The 15,738-nt window shown below is 42.7% G+C and overlaps 1 protein-coding gene across 3 annotated transcripts; it reads left to right on the top strand.

The window, feature by feature from the left end:
- The first annotated feature begins 6,615 nt into the window (after positions 1-6,615).
- LOC119291317 (probable ubiquitin-conjugating enzyme E2 24) lies at positions 6,616-13,733 on the top strand. Of its 3 annotated transcripts, none has more exons than XM_037570078.1 (10): positions 6,616-6,759; positions 8,455-9,162; positions 9,253-10,586; positions 10,721-10,846; positions 10,932-11,069; positions 11,140-11,331; positions 11,439-11,502; positions 12,303-12,442; positions 12,527-12,838; positions 13,113-13,733. In XM_037570078.1, the coding sequence occupies exons 3-10, from the start codon at positions 9,255-9,257 to the stop codon at positions 13,338-13,340; spliced, it is 2,532 nt and encodes an 843-aa protein (XP_037425975.1). In that variant the 5' UTR covers positions 6,616-6,759; positions 8,455-9,162; positions 9,253-9,254; the 3' UTR covers positions 13,341-13,733. The 3 variants fall into 3 exon arrangements, with proteins under 3 accessions (XP_037425975.1, XP_037425967.1, XP_037425959.1); XM_037570070.1 differs by having other exon boundaries at positions 9,244-10,586; XM_037570062.1 differs by lacking the exons at positions 6,616-6,759; positions 8,455-9,162 and having other exon boundaries at positions 9,222-10,586.
- Positions 13,734-15,738: the final 2,005 nt, after the last annotated feature.

Raw genomic sequence — 15,738 nt, 5'->3', positions numbered from 1 at the left:
ACTTTATGTGTTGCGTGATGTCGTCGTTCAAACAAACAAGTTAAAAGACCACCACATCTAATAGGCGAACCAGAAAAGGCAGGAGTGAACTTACAAACCCGCGCTCTCACATGACAAGCTCCGGTGATCAAATATGGGGGCATATCCTCTAGGTTACCCCCCTCCTTTCGCCATCGACACCAACGCTTAATCCCTCCAATGCATGCATGTTCCCCAGAATATCCCGCCGAGATACCTTAAAAAGGAGCCGGAGAGACATCACGAGCTCCCATGAACGAACATGCGTGGATGATAGCTAGCACATGAAAGTTGATGAAATTGTCACAAGAAAGTGCAAGCAGCTACTCGCTACGTCAAAACCACCGCTTAGCAATAGTTGCAGAGGTGGTTAAGCAAAGCCACCTGGTCAAGACCGGAAAATCTATGACCGGAACTAAACATGTTCTTAAAAAAAACTCAACATGTTTACTTACGATGCATGCTTCATGGGATTGTGGAAACGTGTATTGCCCCCACCAGCTAGGTGTATTTTAGCCTTACAATATTATGGCATTTCAAAATGTTTTTACGTTGTCGTGTACGTTATATTTGAATTATACATGAAAATATACTTTATATAGACCGGGTTCTTTTGTTTTCCAATGGCCGGTAACCAAAGCAAAGTCTTGGAGCGGATTTATGCATAAAATGTCCCGAGAAATAGAAGGATTTACACACACGGCAACACGGTTAACGGGTTAAGAAAATATAGACGTCTCCCGGCAAAACCGCCTCCAGGACTCCTCCTCCCCCTTGTCGGGTGTGGTGGGACCATGTACGAAAAGTCGAGACATGGCTTTACGCGTTGCGTAACTCCGTGGTTCAAACAAACAAGTTGAAAGATGAACATATCGTCTAGGCGAACCGAAAAAGGCGTGGATGTACTTTCAAACCCACGCTCTCACGTGACAAGCTCCAGTGATCGAATTGGGGGTATATCCTCTAGGTTATCCCCTCTCCTTTCACCATCGACGCCGACGCTTAATCCCTCCCATGCATTCCCACGCATGTTCCCTGGAATATCCCGCCGAGAGACCTTAAAAGGGGACCGGAGAGGCATCACGAGGTCCCATGAACGAACATGGATGGTAGTCAGCACATGGAAGTCGAGGAAATTGTCACAGGAAAGTGGAAGTAGCTATTCGCCACGTCAAAACCACTTATGAATATTATGGAACCAATGCTTAGAAATAGTTGTAGTGGTAGTTAAGCAAAGCCACCTGATCAAGACCGGAAAAATCTGTGACCGGAACTAAACACGTTCTTAGAAAAACTAAACATATTTACTTACCATGCACGCTTCATGTGATTGTGGAAGTGTGTCTTGCCCCCCACCCGCTAGGTGTATTTTAGCCTTACAATACTATGGCATTTCAAAGCATTTTTGTGGTGTCGTGCACGTTATATTTGAATTACGCGTGGAAATATTATTTTCTGGTCCGAGGTCTTCTGTTTTCCAATTGCCGGCAACCAAAACAAAGTCCTCAAAATGAGTGGATTTATGCATGAGAATGCCCGTTAAGAAAAGACGCCTCCCAGCAGAACCGCTGCCACGACTCCCCCTCTCCCTTTGTCGGGTTTGGTGGGACCGTGCCCGGAAAGTTGAGACACGGCTTTACGCGCTACGTGATGCCGTGGTTCAAACAAACAAGCTGAAAGATCTAATAGGTGAACTAGAAAGGTACAAATGTACTTTCAAACCGGCGCTCTCATGTGACAAGGTCCGATGATCGAATTGGGGGTATATCCTCTAGGTTATCCCCTCTCCTTTCGCCATCGACGCCGACGCCTAATCCCTCTCCCATGCATGCATGCATGCATGCATGTTCCCCGGAATATCCCGCCGGGATACCTTGAAAAGGGGCCGGAGGGGCATCACGAGCTCCCATGAACGAACGTGGATGGTAGCCAGCACATGAAAAAGTTGAGCATTGTCACATGAAAGTGCAAGGGGCCTTTCAGTTACCCGCCACGTCAAAACCACTAATAATCAAATTATGGAACCAGTTGATTAGCAACAATAGTTCGTTGGGGTCTTTGGCAGCTGTGCTTTTCTATGTGCAAGACCGGAAAATTTGTGGCCGGCCAAACAATGGATGGCTTTTGGATGTGGTGGCTGCACTTTGAATGGCTTATGCAGCAGCCTGTGGTGTGTGTGGAGGGGAAGGAAGGGATATTCTGCATGAGATCCCGGGATCCTGTAAAGCGGATGATGCATGCAAATGTGCAATGGGTGCAGCACTTTGAGGGGGGCAGGAACGTTCGACGGCCATGCCTTGAGATGTTTAACGTTTTCTCTCTTTTAATAACGAGAGTGGAGTGCTTCTGCTGGACTTTGTTTTTGAAGAAATAAAACTGCTACGTACCATTCAATGCTTACATGGAATGCATGAATTGGGCAGAAACGGGAAGGCAATTCGACATTTCCGTACGTGGAGGTCGCAAAAGGCAAAAACTAATACTCCCGTCCGAAAATACTTGTCATAAAAATGGACAAAAAAAGATGTGTCTAAAACTAAAATACATCTAGATACATCTTCTTTTATCCATTTTGATGACAAGTATTTTCGGACGGAGGGAGTAGAAGAAGTGGCTTTCTAGAACTCTCTTATCATTATTTATACCGTCACACTCCTTTTGGCACTGCATGATACTTAATACCTACATTGAGAAATGCCTAATGCTCGTATGATGATTCTGTATTTATGTTGTCGGTACTCGATTCTGACGATATGGCAATCCTGAAAACAAGAAAATCCTGCCAACCGATTGAGTCGCAAATAGCTTTGCTAAGAGCATGATTGATAGTATAGCCAGCTGCTGGCTATAAGAGGTAGATACCCTCCCCCCACCCTGCGCAGGGCCTAGAAAGGCTAGGCAGGTTGCCTTTGCCCAAAATCCCATTTCCAAACGGCCCAAAAACGCTTTTGATCCCCCCAGTCCCCATCTAGACCTCCACAAGCGGACAACTACATCGCCCCAACCCAAAACCTGTCCTCCCCCAAAACCGGCCCAAAAAACCATTTCCAAACTCGGTAGAAGTGTACCCTACAAAACACATGATCGGAGATTGCGAGGCCATGACTGGGAGGCAGCATAAGTGAAACCCTAGACGCTTGTCGCATGAGAGAGAGAGAGAGAGAGAGAGAGAGAGAGAGAGAGAGAGAGAGAGAGAGAGAGAGAGAGAGAGAGCATGCTTGGGTTTTGGGCCAGGTTAGTAGGCGGTGTCACGCGAATGTAAGTTCTTCACTTTTTGAAGGGCATCTCGGAAATGAATGAGTCGATAGGCGAGTATGACTTGTGTATAGTGGGATTTGGAACAAACTACTAATTGACACAACATACACTTCAAAAATATATATTTAGATGCACATAAATTCATAGTCTTGGACTCCAAACATCTCCGCAAGATCATTTGCTCGATCTATACTCAAAAGCACTTTACCAAGTTCTATAGATATTAATGACAACTTGGAAAATGATACATATACAAACACATTATAATACATCAACGCCCTAACTCATGGTTGAATAATGTACAAATATTAGAATGCACAGATTTATCGGTGAAACCCAATGTAACAAAAAAAATATGACAAATTTTAGAAGAATAGATATAAGCATTTTTTAGTTGTTGATATTGTTAATAAAAATACCAAAATATAGTTGTCCATATAATATGATGAATAATGGATAAATAAAAACAACATATATTAATGACTAGTTGATTTATGACGAGGTAAAATAGTTCAGTATAAAGCATAAGATTGTGAAGTTAACCGAGTAAGGTGCACTACACAGTCTCTTCTTTTCATGCCGGTGTTTTTAATTTACAGCCGTGATATAAAAAATTAATAAGAGAGAATTCCTTATTTAACCTTTTCTTAAAACTTATTTCCTATTTGACAATAGGTGTAAATTTTATTTCCTATATGACATTTCCATCCATTTCCATCCATTTTAGGCACTAATGGTGTTATGTGTGACATTGAAATATTATTTTACCCCATGTACATTGTGTGTGTATATGAGTACAAAGAGAAATCAGTTCATAAGTATTTTGCGAATGTTTATATATGTACTCCACAATTTTATTTTTAGCCAAAATGATCTATGGGTGGAAAGACAATTTAAAATATCTGTAAGACATAGGATGTCACCATAGTAAGTAGGATGTCCTTGTGATGCTTATGTTCTATGTGCTCTTCTCAACTTATGTTGCTTGTCTTGCCCGTTGAAAATCTTGTTTGTTCTGCTTGGTATATGAAGTGGTATGTGGTTTACCCAATGAGAGACCCAAATGTGTATGTTCATGTAACGATTGGTCAAATAAGGGTGAAATTACTCTGAATTCTGCTTACTAAGAAGAGCAATCATGAAGTTGGCAAGGGTGCAAGTCAGATCTGTTGTGTGGACTGAAAAAATTGATAATCTTTGTTCAGTTTGTTGTCATTGTGGAGTTGCTTTTATCTCCCGATCATATATAACATGCAACGATGATTTTATTCAAGTGCATAGGTTTCAGTTGTAGCCTTTTTGAAGTAAAAGTATCGATTCCACATGAATCACAGGAAATAGTCTTCGCCTCTTATAGAGGTTTATTGGAATGTGTTTGTGAGTTATTTGTAGTGCAAAGAGTGCGAAACAGAAGTGAAAATGTTTTAATGGCGTTGTGGTTTGAATTTAAATGCACAAAAGTAGTGATAAGGAGCAAGAGAGAGTAATGGAAATGATGAAATCATCAATAAGGCTAAAGTGTTCTATGGGAGTCTGGATTCCCCACAAGCATGTATACTACGTATCACACATGCCACCACCGCTACTTCCTAGTCAGGTGATGGAAAATGACGATTAAGGGTCTCCCCGTTGACATGGCTAATGAGCGATCTTTCACGAAGAGGGGGATAACTTCTTTCACCGTAGTACCTTCGCTTCCTGCATCGCTAAGACAATAACGTCCTACTTCTCTGTAAAGGCACTGGCACATCTGATGTGCACCATGCATGATCCGAGTTTTCTCTCGACTAACCTCTCTACTGTAGACAAATCGATAATTTACTTATAGTAATTTTCTTTTATGTTAGTTACTTTTTACAACAGTTTACTTTCACTAACTTACTTTTATGTCAATTACTTCTCATGACCGTTACTTTGTTTGAACCCCCGGTTGCTTGTTTTTCGACACCATACTAATCCTTCATATACCAAAACAATGAATTAACACAAGACCTCTGACAACTTGTGTATGACAGAAACGCCCACATTAACACTCTTCTCCGCTCTTCATTGGGATCAATACTATTTTGGGATATTTACACGAAGGTTCTGCATAACCCTATGTATCTTGCAAGCCATGAGCTTTTCGCCATGGCTTATTCTGGCTCCACATATTGTATGCAGTTGCACAGTGTTCCAAAGGTTCGCCAAGAAATCACATATATCCGCTACACCGTTGAAGACGACCCCCCCCCCCTAATTTGGTCTTTTGTTGTTCGGGGGCTTGACATGGTCAGACCTCTGAAAAGGCTCATGATTACAAATTAAAGTATTCTTTAATATTTTTCATAGATATAAAGAAAAGAACATACAAAATTTACTATTTTTCGAAACCAATATTAGTTGGACCCCGATAAATCCAGCGTTCGAATTTTAAGCATGTCATTCTGCACGTTTTTTCACGGCAACTCTAGTTGACGCGAGGTGGCAATTTTAGTTGTTAAAACATGGCAACTTTGCCCCGGTCCGTTTTTTTGTCAGAAAATCATGATGTTTGCCAACCTCGCGCGAACTAAAATTGCCATGAAAAACGTTCGGGTTGCCATGCTTAAAATCTGAACATTCAGAATTTATGGTTCTCGTATTAGTTTCATTGTTCATCGATTTACTTCACCGGTTTATGTACCGAGTTCCGACAGATGTTAGGCACACATTATTTTCGATCGTCGAGTACTCCTACTCCCTCCGTCTGAAAATACTTGTCATCAAAATGGACAAAAATGGATGTATCTAGAACTAAAATACATCTAGATACATTCTTTTTTATTCATTTTGATGACAAGTATTTCCGGACGGAGGGAGTACCTGTTTTCATTCTTGAGAAGAGGGGAGGGGAGGGGACGAGTGACAGGTGAAAGCAGTGGGCACGTTGGTTGGGGGTGGAGAGAAAGCAGAGTCCAAAACTCTGGTTTCCCGGCAGGCACCGAGAGGGGGAGAATTCTCGGGGAAAAAAGGATAAAGCGACGGACAGGGAGGGAGGAATCCCATTAGCGCAAGGGAATTTAGGAGGATTTCGATTTAGTTTAGGCGCGCGCACCACGATTAAACAAATCAAAAGAATCGGAAAGGCGAGGCCTTGCGCACCGTAGAAATTGCCCCGCCAGCCAGCGCCACCATCCATCACCATTCACCATTCACGAGCAGCAGCGCAGAGCACCCAGCAAGGAAGCCCCCCGTTCCCTCTCTCTCTACGTCTCTCGGTCTCTCCTCCTCCCGCCGCCGCCGCCGCGCCGTGCCTGAGATTTGGCCCGACGAGGAGGAGGAGGAGGAGGAGGAGGCGGAGGCGGTTGTGCCGGTCGTTTCTTGGAGGGGGGGTGGAGGGGGCGGGCTTGCTGGCCATGGTCGGCGGGTCCGGGGATGGATTGAGGCGCGGGGGGAGGGGAGGCCTGCTCCCTCTTCTTCAGTGATTGGCTCAGCCATGGCGGCGGGCTGGGCTTGGCACAGGTACTGCCAATCTGCCATTTTACCTCACCTTTTTCCTGTTCATTTCGCATTGCCGCAGAGGCGCCGCCGCCGCCGCCGCCCTGCCTTCCGGGCCGGCGGCCGCCCCTTTCTTTCGCCGCACCCATGTGCTTGTTTATAACGAGGATGCGTGCACTCAACGTCCGATTTCCTAGTACAGTATTAAACCCGCACCGTCAGTGTCATGCCTGCAGCCTCCAGGGTGAAATTTAGTCAAAACGATGCATGCCGATCCCAAAAACATGGCCATCACTACGCCAGCCCGATTCCTCGGAACCAGGAATATGCTTCAAGATGCCATTTCGATCCGTCTTCCTCCAATTATTCTGAAGCCCCCAACTGCAAGTGTCCCTGTCTTCAGTCTTGACTATGTGTAATCAAACAATTATTAGTATTAGCCTGGGTCAGCCCAGATCGATTGGACATAGGCAGGAGGCTCTGGTCGAGCAGGAGTAGCAGTTGTGCTGAACACAGCTTATTATCTCAGCGGCGTCGCAACATCGGTTCCCTACCGCGGCGAAGGCGAAGGCGGCTTCTGCTAGTAAAATTGGGTGGCTCAGGTGTTATGTCGTTAGCTTTTCGCAGTTTGTAGTGAAACATCTGGGTTTTTATGCTCGCCGCAAGAATTGTTCGAGTGGATGATATTTTGCCCTTTTTGGGTGTGGTGGTATGGGGTGCAAGGCTTTAGTTTGTTCCCTTTTTCTCTTGCCGGTTTTAGGAGATCATAATGAGCACGGAAGCTGTTGTTTTGTTGTGATTTGTTTGGCAGGCTTATAGGTTGTCTTTTAGCTGTTTTCGGATTGACTATGATGCTGAACTATGTGCGGTTTGTCGTCTTCGTTGTTGTTACTATGACAAGATCCAAAACTTCGGTGTCGAAATAAAGACTCGGTGTTTGCTAGCTAAAATCTAGGTTCCTCAGATCAGACTTATTATAGCCAGTCATGTTGTTGAGTACATACTTTAATACATAGTTTTGATACTCCGATCTAGATTTATTCAGTTACTTTTTAGCATGAACTTTCAAGTGTTCCATTTTGTCAGTTTTGATTTAGGTCCTGCCTATTCGGTCATTTCAAAGCATCCTAACATCTATTGGTGAAACAAACTTTTACCAGTTTATTTATGCATTTTTTACCTATGTACTGCATGCAAGCGGCATTAAAGATAAACGCACCATTTTGAACAGATTTTAGTTCTTGTCCACTGTGGGATTGATCCTTGTGACACAAACTGGCTCTTGCGCCTTGTATAAGTTTCTTTGGATCCATAGAAACACACAGATTCTTCTTGTTTTGGGTCCAATTGACATCCTCTTTTGGTATTTAGAGTTTCTTGGACATCTTATTTTTGAATAAACCATTAGTTAGCTGTTTATAGTATGTATATATGAATAAGACTTTGCATGATTATTAGCACTGGGATTTAGATTTTCTTTTTTATTATTAGATATCATAAACGTCTCTACTATTATATGCTAGAATGTTGCTCACAAATAAAACGACCCTGATCCCTGCAGTTTCTTTTCAGCATGGCTTTTAATTAAGCTATTGGATTAACTTATATCCGTGTTTATTGAGATTATGCAAACACATTAGTCTATTTCTCAACTTGAATTGTGTTGTTCTATTAAGAAGATGAACAGTTGGATTAACATTCTTCTGATATGGTTTGCAGGATCAGCTAATCTGAACAGTCGTTGGTTGCTCTTGGGACGAATATTGTTCATTGGGTGGTGGCATATTCTCTGATAACTTCTCATGTCTGGTGATCATCGAAAGCAAACACATTCCACTGGAAATCATTTCCTGTGACAAGCAATTCCTAGTTTTAGGGCAAATCTCCTTTGGCGGTGAACATTTCAGACAGTGACTGTTCTGTAGTTCTTCTGGAATCTCCCTTGGCACTGAACATTTCAGACAGCGACTGTTCTGCAGTTCTTCTGGAATCTCCCTTGGCACTGAACATTTCAGACAGCGACTGTTCTGCAGTTCTCTGGGCAAATCTCCTTTGGCGAAACCTACCAGTAGTTCGGGGCAAATCTCCTTTTGGCAAAACCTACCTATAGTTCGGCAAATCTCCTTTGGCAAATCTACCTAGTTCTTCTGATCTCCTTCCTTACATATTCTTTTGCTTCCAATTAGCTTTAGCTATAGATTGCTATCTTGGCACATCTCCACCGGCAACTAGGCTGGGCAAATCTCCTTTGGCACCAAATCTTACTGTTTCTTATTTGCTATCTGGGCAAATCTCCTTTGGCGGTTACTGTTACTTTATCAGGGATCCTTTGGCATTAGCACTCAAGTGTGCTGACCTTACACTTGCTGTTCAGAGACGGTTCTTTAGTTTATTACATCATCACAGAACACAGCTTGTTACAAAAAGGTGGGACCGAATTTAATCTAATATTTTTTAACACAATTGGTTGTTTCATATCATACAAAATGACAAAATGTGGTATTGCAGGGCTTGCAGACATGGATCTGTTTGTAATTGATTCAGACAGTGAGTCATACAGTGGAACGAGTGACAGTGAGGACCAAGAATGTGAATTTACAGACCATGCACAGAGCATCTTATCAAGCTTGGACGAGAGCATCGGCAAGATTGATGATTTCCTTACTTTTGAAAGAGGCTTTCTTCATGGGGACATAGTCTGCCCTGTGTCTGACCCCTCAGGTCAGTTGGGCCGCGTTGTTGGGGTTGAAATGTTTGTGGACTTGGAGACATACTCTGGTGATATAATAGAAGATGTCAACAGCAAGCAGCTTTCAAGAGTGAGATCCTTTGTCTCTGGTGACTGCGTGGTTATGGGACCATGGATTGGGCGGGTGATCAGGGCATTTGACCTGGTCACCGTTGTGTTCAGTGATGGGGCAAAGTGTGAAATGCTGTTAAGGGACTCTGAGGTACTGAAGCCCATTCCTCCATTCATCTTTGAAGATGCACCTTATTTTTATTATCCAAGTCAACGCGTGAGGATTGTTCATCCCTCCGTGTCCAAGTCAGGAACATGGTTGTCTGGATCATGGAGGGCCAGCCGAGATGAAGGTGTTGTGTCTCATGTTGATGTGGGGCTGGTGCATGTGAACTGGATAACCTCTGTGGCAAATGTTTGGGGTGACCGATCATCAAGTCCACCAAACTTTCAGGACCCAAAGAATCTCACTTTGCTGTCATGCTTCCCTTATGCTAACTGGCAGTTGGGTGATTGGTGCACCCTCTCTGCTGGTCATGATGGAAGTCTCCCAAGTGAAGACCGTAAGTGTTCTCGATATTCTCAAACTTATGTTGTTGCTAAGACAAAGAGCACTTTTGACGTTCTATGGCAAAATGGAAGCATATCTCTTGGGCTAGAACCTTATATCTTGGCTCCTGTTAGCACCCCCGGTGATCATGATTTTTGGCCAGGGCAATTTGTTCTGGAGAAACTGGCAGTAGAGGAAGCTGCTGAACGTCAGCGGATTGGGATAGTGAGAAATGTGGATGCACTTGAGCGGACTGTAAACGTAAAATGGATTGTTCCAGTGGATGATGACATTGTCAGATATGGAAGTGACCCCACTGAGGAGACAGTGAGTGCTTATGAGCTAGTAGAGCACCCAGATTTCTCTTTTTGCACTGGGGAAGTCGTTATCAGATCAGCTCTGAACATCGACAAGTCTGAAGCAGATCTCACCCATGGAACCATGACAGTTAGCAGGAAAAGTTTAGATACCTCCTCCGGCTTCTTGTCATGCATTGGCAATGTTCTTGGGTATAAGGATGATGGAATTGAAGTACAATGGGCTAGTGGTGTGATATCCAAGGTAAGCTTATCTTTGAGTTGGTTTTCTTCCTTTTGTTTTGTTGTGTTTTATCTCCTTTTTTCACCCATCTTTTCTAGATACATGGTCTATCCAGACTATTGGTAACATATATTTCTCCCTTGTATCAATTTCAGGCACAGCATTTTGAAATAATTGGATTAGAAAGACTTCTAGATAATTCACTAGAATCTGTGAATGAGGTGCATACTTCTGTCGACGACGAGGCTGAGCAGGAAACAAATCACCATGAGAGTACTAAGGTTAGCTTGGGTTTGCATCTTCCACTGTACCATTTGTTGGTTACATGTATTCAAATTTAAGCAACAACTTGCTGTTTTCACCCAGAATGCCCTGGAAGAGTCTGGTGAAGACTGCACTGGTTCATTGCGCAATGCTTTCTACTTCTCCAAAACAGCTTTCGATTTTCTGACAAATGTGGCTTCTAGTTTCTTTGGTGCTCATGATTCTACATCATCTAGCTCAGTAAGTTTTATACCTTGCCAAATAATTTATGTTTAATTTTCATAACTCTAAGATCAAGTTGTGGTTTCAGATTACTACAGATCCTCAGTATCAAATTGTGAAGTCAGCAGATCTGCATTCATCTGCAGAAGAATTTTCCGTTGTGGAGTTGGTGATGCAGACCGAGAAGCCACAGTTACCTTCAGAAAATGACGTAAAAATATTTGATGTTGTGGTGGACTGTTCTGATCATCATTTTGTGAAGGAACGTGGCCACGAAAATGTAATATTTTACACCTAAATCAACTTTATTCCTCTATTTTAGAGCTGCAGTAGCTACTGTAGCATGTTCAAATTGTTTGTTATAATCTTTAATTCCTGATATATTAGGTTAAAAGAGGTTGGCTGAAGAAGATACAACAGGAATGGACAATCTTACAAAATGATTTACCAGGTCAGTATTTCTTGTTCTTTATTGTCCATTGCAAGTCCTTCATGAAACTGAATCTTTTCACTGGCTCATTGCATATAGAATTTTAGCATCTGTTTATGTTTATTATAACTTGGCATTATTTTTTAGTCTACCATAACATGGTTTTATATATACCATAACTCTACTTTAATAGTACACATAGATGCGAATCTGTCATGATGCAAGCTTATATAATTGGTTTGTGGTTAAAATGTTCTACACTCCACAGGACAGCATAGCATTTTCCTTTCTCAAAAAATTATTGTTTGACATCTTTATGAGATGATTGAAGTTAAAAAGGTCTAGCTTATCATGTGTATGTTATCTTGTCGATTATTATTTCGAGTACGAGAAGTTGATCAAGCTAGTTAAACTGTCAAAGATGAAAAATTGAATGTGTGAACAGAACATGCGTACTCTTGTGAGTTGTCAGTGTTCTTACCTTCTCTGATAAAACTAACGAGCTGTCAAAATTAAATCTAGAATTATGCAAACATTAGTAAGTGGAAACTCAGTAACTCACACAATATTTGAGTTGTTCACTTTATGATAAAAAAACATCTTGAACAAATTTAGTGTATATTGGGCTTTTTTTTACATTCAATAAATCCCCGTAATATTAGCTTTGGCTTCAATCACTTGTCTGCAGGGACCTTACCTAGTAAAACAGAAAACCATTCTAATTAGATTTGGTAGCAAGTTATATTCATGAAATAACTGATGAAAACATGAAACATATTTTCTGGTACATCGCTTACATGGTGTTCTTTGCTTCAATGCAGATGATATCCATGTTAGAGTTTATGAGGAAAGGATGGACCTTCTGAGGGCTTGCATTGTTGGGGCAGCTGGAACGCCTTATCATGATAATTTATTTTTCTTTGATATTTTCTTCCCGCCGGATTATCCTCATGAACCACCTGTAAGTGTTTTCTTTTCTATTGCTCGTGTGTGTACCTCCCAGCTGAGATCGTCTAGCTGCTGAACAGTAACTTTCTTTTTCCAGTCCGTTCACTATCACTCCGGAGGCCTCCGCCTCAACCCAAACTTGTACGAAACCGGCAAAGTATGCCTAAGCCTTCTGAAGACATGGGCAGGGACTGGTAATGAGGTGTGGAATCCGGAGGGCTCGACTGTTCTTCAACTGCTGCTATCTCTTCAGGCTCTTGTTCTCAACGAGAAGCCTTACTTCAATGAGGCGGGCTACGACAAATTTGTGGGGAAAGCTGACGGGGAGAAGAACTCCATCACGTACAACGAGAATGCTTTCTTGCTGTCTTGCAAGTCCATGATGTACATTTTGCACAAACCACCAAAGGTAAGTCACCAACTCTGTGAATTTTGCACTTAACGAATGACCTGAATATCCCATACACTTGCTCTGACAAAACTGATAGGGCTTAACTGAATTTTGGTAGCTATGAGTTTTGAGTAGAACGTAAACCAAGATTCCCCCCCACTGTATCTCAGATGCATCCCCTAACAAACCTACATACAGTATCTAAATAACTTCTGCTGCACCTTCCAACATTAAGAAGTAACATTGGTAATGAATATTACTGATGGGTCTCTCCCCTCCTATCTCCATCCAGCATTTTGAAAATTTCGTCAAGGAGCACTTCACTTGCCGCGCGCCGCACATCCTGGAAGCCTGCAACGCATACCTCGGCGGCGATCTCGTCGGTCATGCTCGCGACAGCACGTACATATCAGATGATGGCTGCAAGAGCTGCTCGACCGGATTCAAGATCATGCTTGGCAAGCAACTGCCGAAGCTCGTCGCCGCCTTCTCCGAAGCCGGGATCGCCTGTGGCCAGTGACTTCAGAGCGGGCACACCTGCATGGCGGTGGCGGTGACGACACGCCCACTGCGACACTGGTATTGTATAGGTTTTGCAATAAAAATGCTGCCTGGCACATGATCCTTGTGTTGTGTAATGGCATCTTGTAAGATGGGAAAACTTGTGCATGATTGACGCGATGAACTGAAAGGGTGCCAGATGAGAGACAGAAGCAGCTGGTGTGTAGTTTGGTTTGTGAAATTGTGCCTCTGTAGAGTGTGATGGAAGTATGTAAATTTGTGTGTGGGTGTTGAGATAGCAAGTACCCTGTCTGTATAGTTGGCAGAGGAGCTATCTGATGTGCCTGCAATAATACCACAGTGTGAAACACACATTGCTAAATTACTGCTACTTGTACTTTACTTGGTATCACCCTGAGGTTTTCATGTCACTACATGATTTGCTTGTTTGTATGTACGGTTTGAAGTCAACAAATAATGTTCATTAACTGGGTCACACTAGTCATGTTCTAATGGGTTGTTGGAGGCCCCAAGCATTCTCTTAAAACATATCAAAACAGATTTCATTTTGAGATATAAAAATCATGCTCAGCTAATCCAACCGTATTTCTGTATGGTGTGGCCGAGTCGCCCGAACACCAGTACGTACGGCCGTGGTAGTAAAGCCAAGCCTTCTCCTATTTATCTTTTGATGAATATGGAGTTTCTTTCGTTGTTTTCAAAGTAGAAGTACTACTTTCTTCCTTGCATATGCATGATAAACAATGCCCCAAAAAAAGAACTATAAAGCAAATTAAGCAACATATGGACGTGTTGCTTGTCGTGTTTCTATGACTTTGTAGAAAAATGCGGGTCAAGAATAAGATGGCTAGTGACGGAGGAGTTTTTTTTTCGAAAAGGAAGATTACCCTTGACTTATGTGTCAAGCGATGCACACAACCATTTATTAGAACGAACCAAGTATCAAAGTGCGAATAACATCTCCGGTAAAATAAAAAAGAAAAAGTACAAGACAAAAGACCACAACCGGCAAAAATAGGACATCATGCCTACACATATATCCTATTATTGGACCACATGGGATGGAGGAGGCTACGAGCCTACCTGCAGAGAAAAGGACATGTTGAGATACTCAACGTCCTTCGGATGATCCTAAGAAAGAAAGACAACGTTGTTAGTTTTGACTACCATGTTAAATCAAGTGAAACAAGGCTAGGTTAGATAACTAAGATGTGTCTTTGGTAGTGCTTAGCCTCCAACAAAATTTTGAAGGCATCTTGATCCCACTGTGCATTGCTAAGTTCTGTAAGGTTGGACACTTGGATCCATCTCACCCTTCACTTCTTAAGATGGTTGTACATCTGTGTTGAGGTCACCTATGTGCCACAAAAACCAAACATCATCTTTGCAACAGTGTTTAGGCGCACCTTCTTGAAGCCCTTATCAAATCACACATCTAGTTGAGAATGAAGGTGGACAAGAAAGAAGTCCATTTCGTTGTATTCCCCTTCATGGACACCCTCATGTGCCTTGCCAGCCTTACCGGCCACTTTAGTAGCTACCGCAAGCATCACCACCACTAAAGAACACACATGACGCGCCTCAAACACCTTTGCGGCCCCAGTCAAAGGTGCCCGGGAGTCCTCGAGATAGGAGGAAAATGTCTGGGTGTCTGACAGAACAAGGGTCATACTAAAGTCCCAATGGTCATTTCATATAATGATTAGCATAAGGACTAGCTGAACAAGAACATGCATCTATCATACTAGCATGGACTCATCATTAAGCAGATACTACCACATACCATACTAGCACGGAAAACTTGTAATGCTAGCACATAAGCATCGATCTACCAGAACACCATGAACACCATCACCGCCGAGAAGCAAAACCTACCATACTAGAATCGAACGGAATGGAAAACAAGCAATACTAGCACATAAGCGTCAATCTACCACAACACCCTGAACACCATCACCATCCGACAAGAAAAATCTACCATACTACCACATCTACCATACTAGAATCGAACGGAATGGAAAACAAGCAATACTAGCACATAAGCATTGATCTACCACAACACCATGAACATCATCATGGTTGACAAGCAAAACCTACCATAGCACTAAAACGACATGACTAGCATCTTATCTACCACATTCTCACACAATGTCATGACGCAATACTCGCATAACCTACCATACCACCTGCTCACATCTCTAAGCTACAACGAGTAGGGAGTGATATTGCTTTCAACCATGGAAGGAGCAGGGAGGAGGCAAGGAACAACTCCGAGAAGAGGATGTAGAAGGATCGCCCCCGCCGACCAACGACGACCGGAGAAGATGGCGCCGCTTACCTGCTCGTCGGTGAAGAAGCTTCCCAGGATAGAGAACTTGAGGGGGGAGGGGGAATGG

The sequence above is a fragment of the Triticum dicoccoides genome, chromosome 1A, assembly GCF_002162155.2.
Source record: "Triticum dicoccoides isolate Atlit2015 ecotype Zavitan chromosome 1A, WEW_v2.0, whole genome shotgun sequence".
NCBI lineage: Eukaryota > Viridiplantae > Streptophyta > Magnoliopsida > Poales > Poaceae > Triticum > Triticum dicoccoides.
The sequence above is the reverse complement of the archived record's forward strand: the minus strand, read 5'-3'. Positions and strand labels throughout refer to the sequence as shown.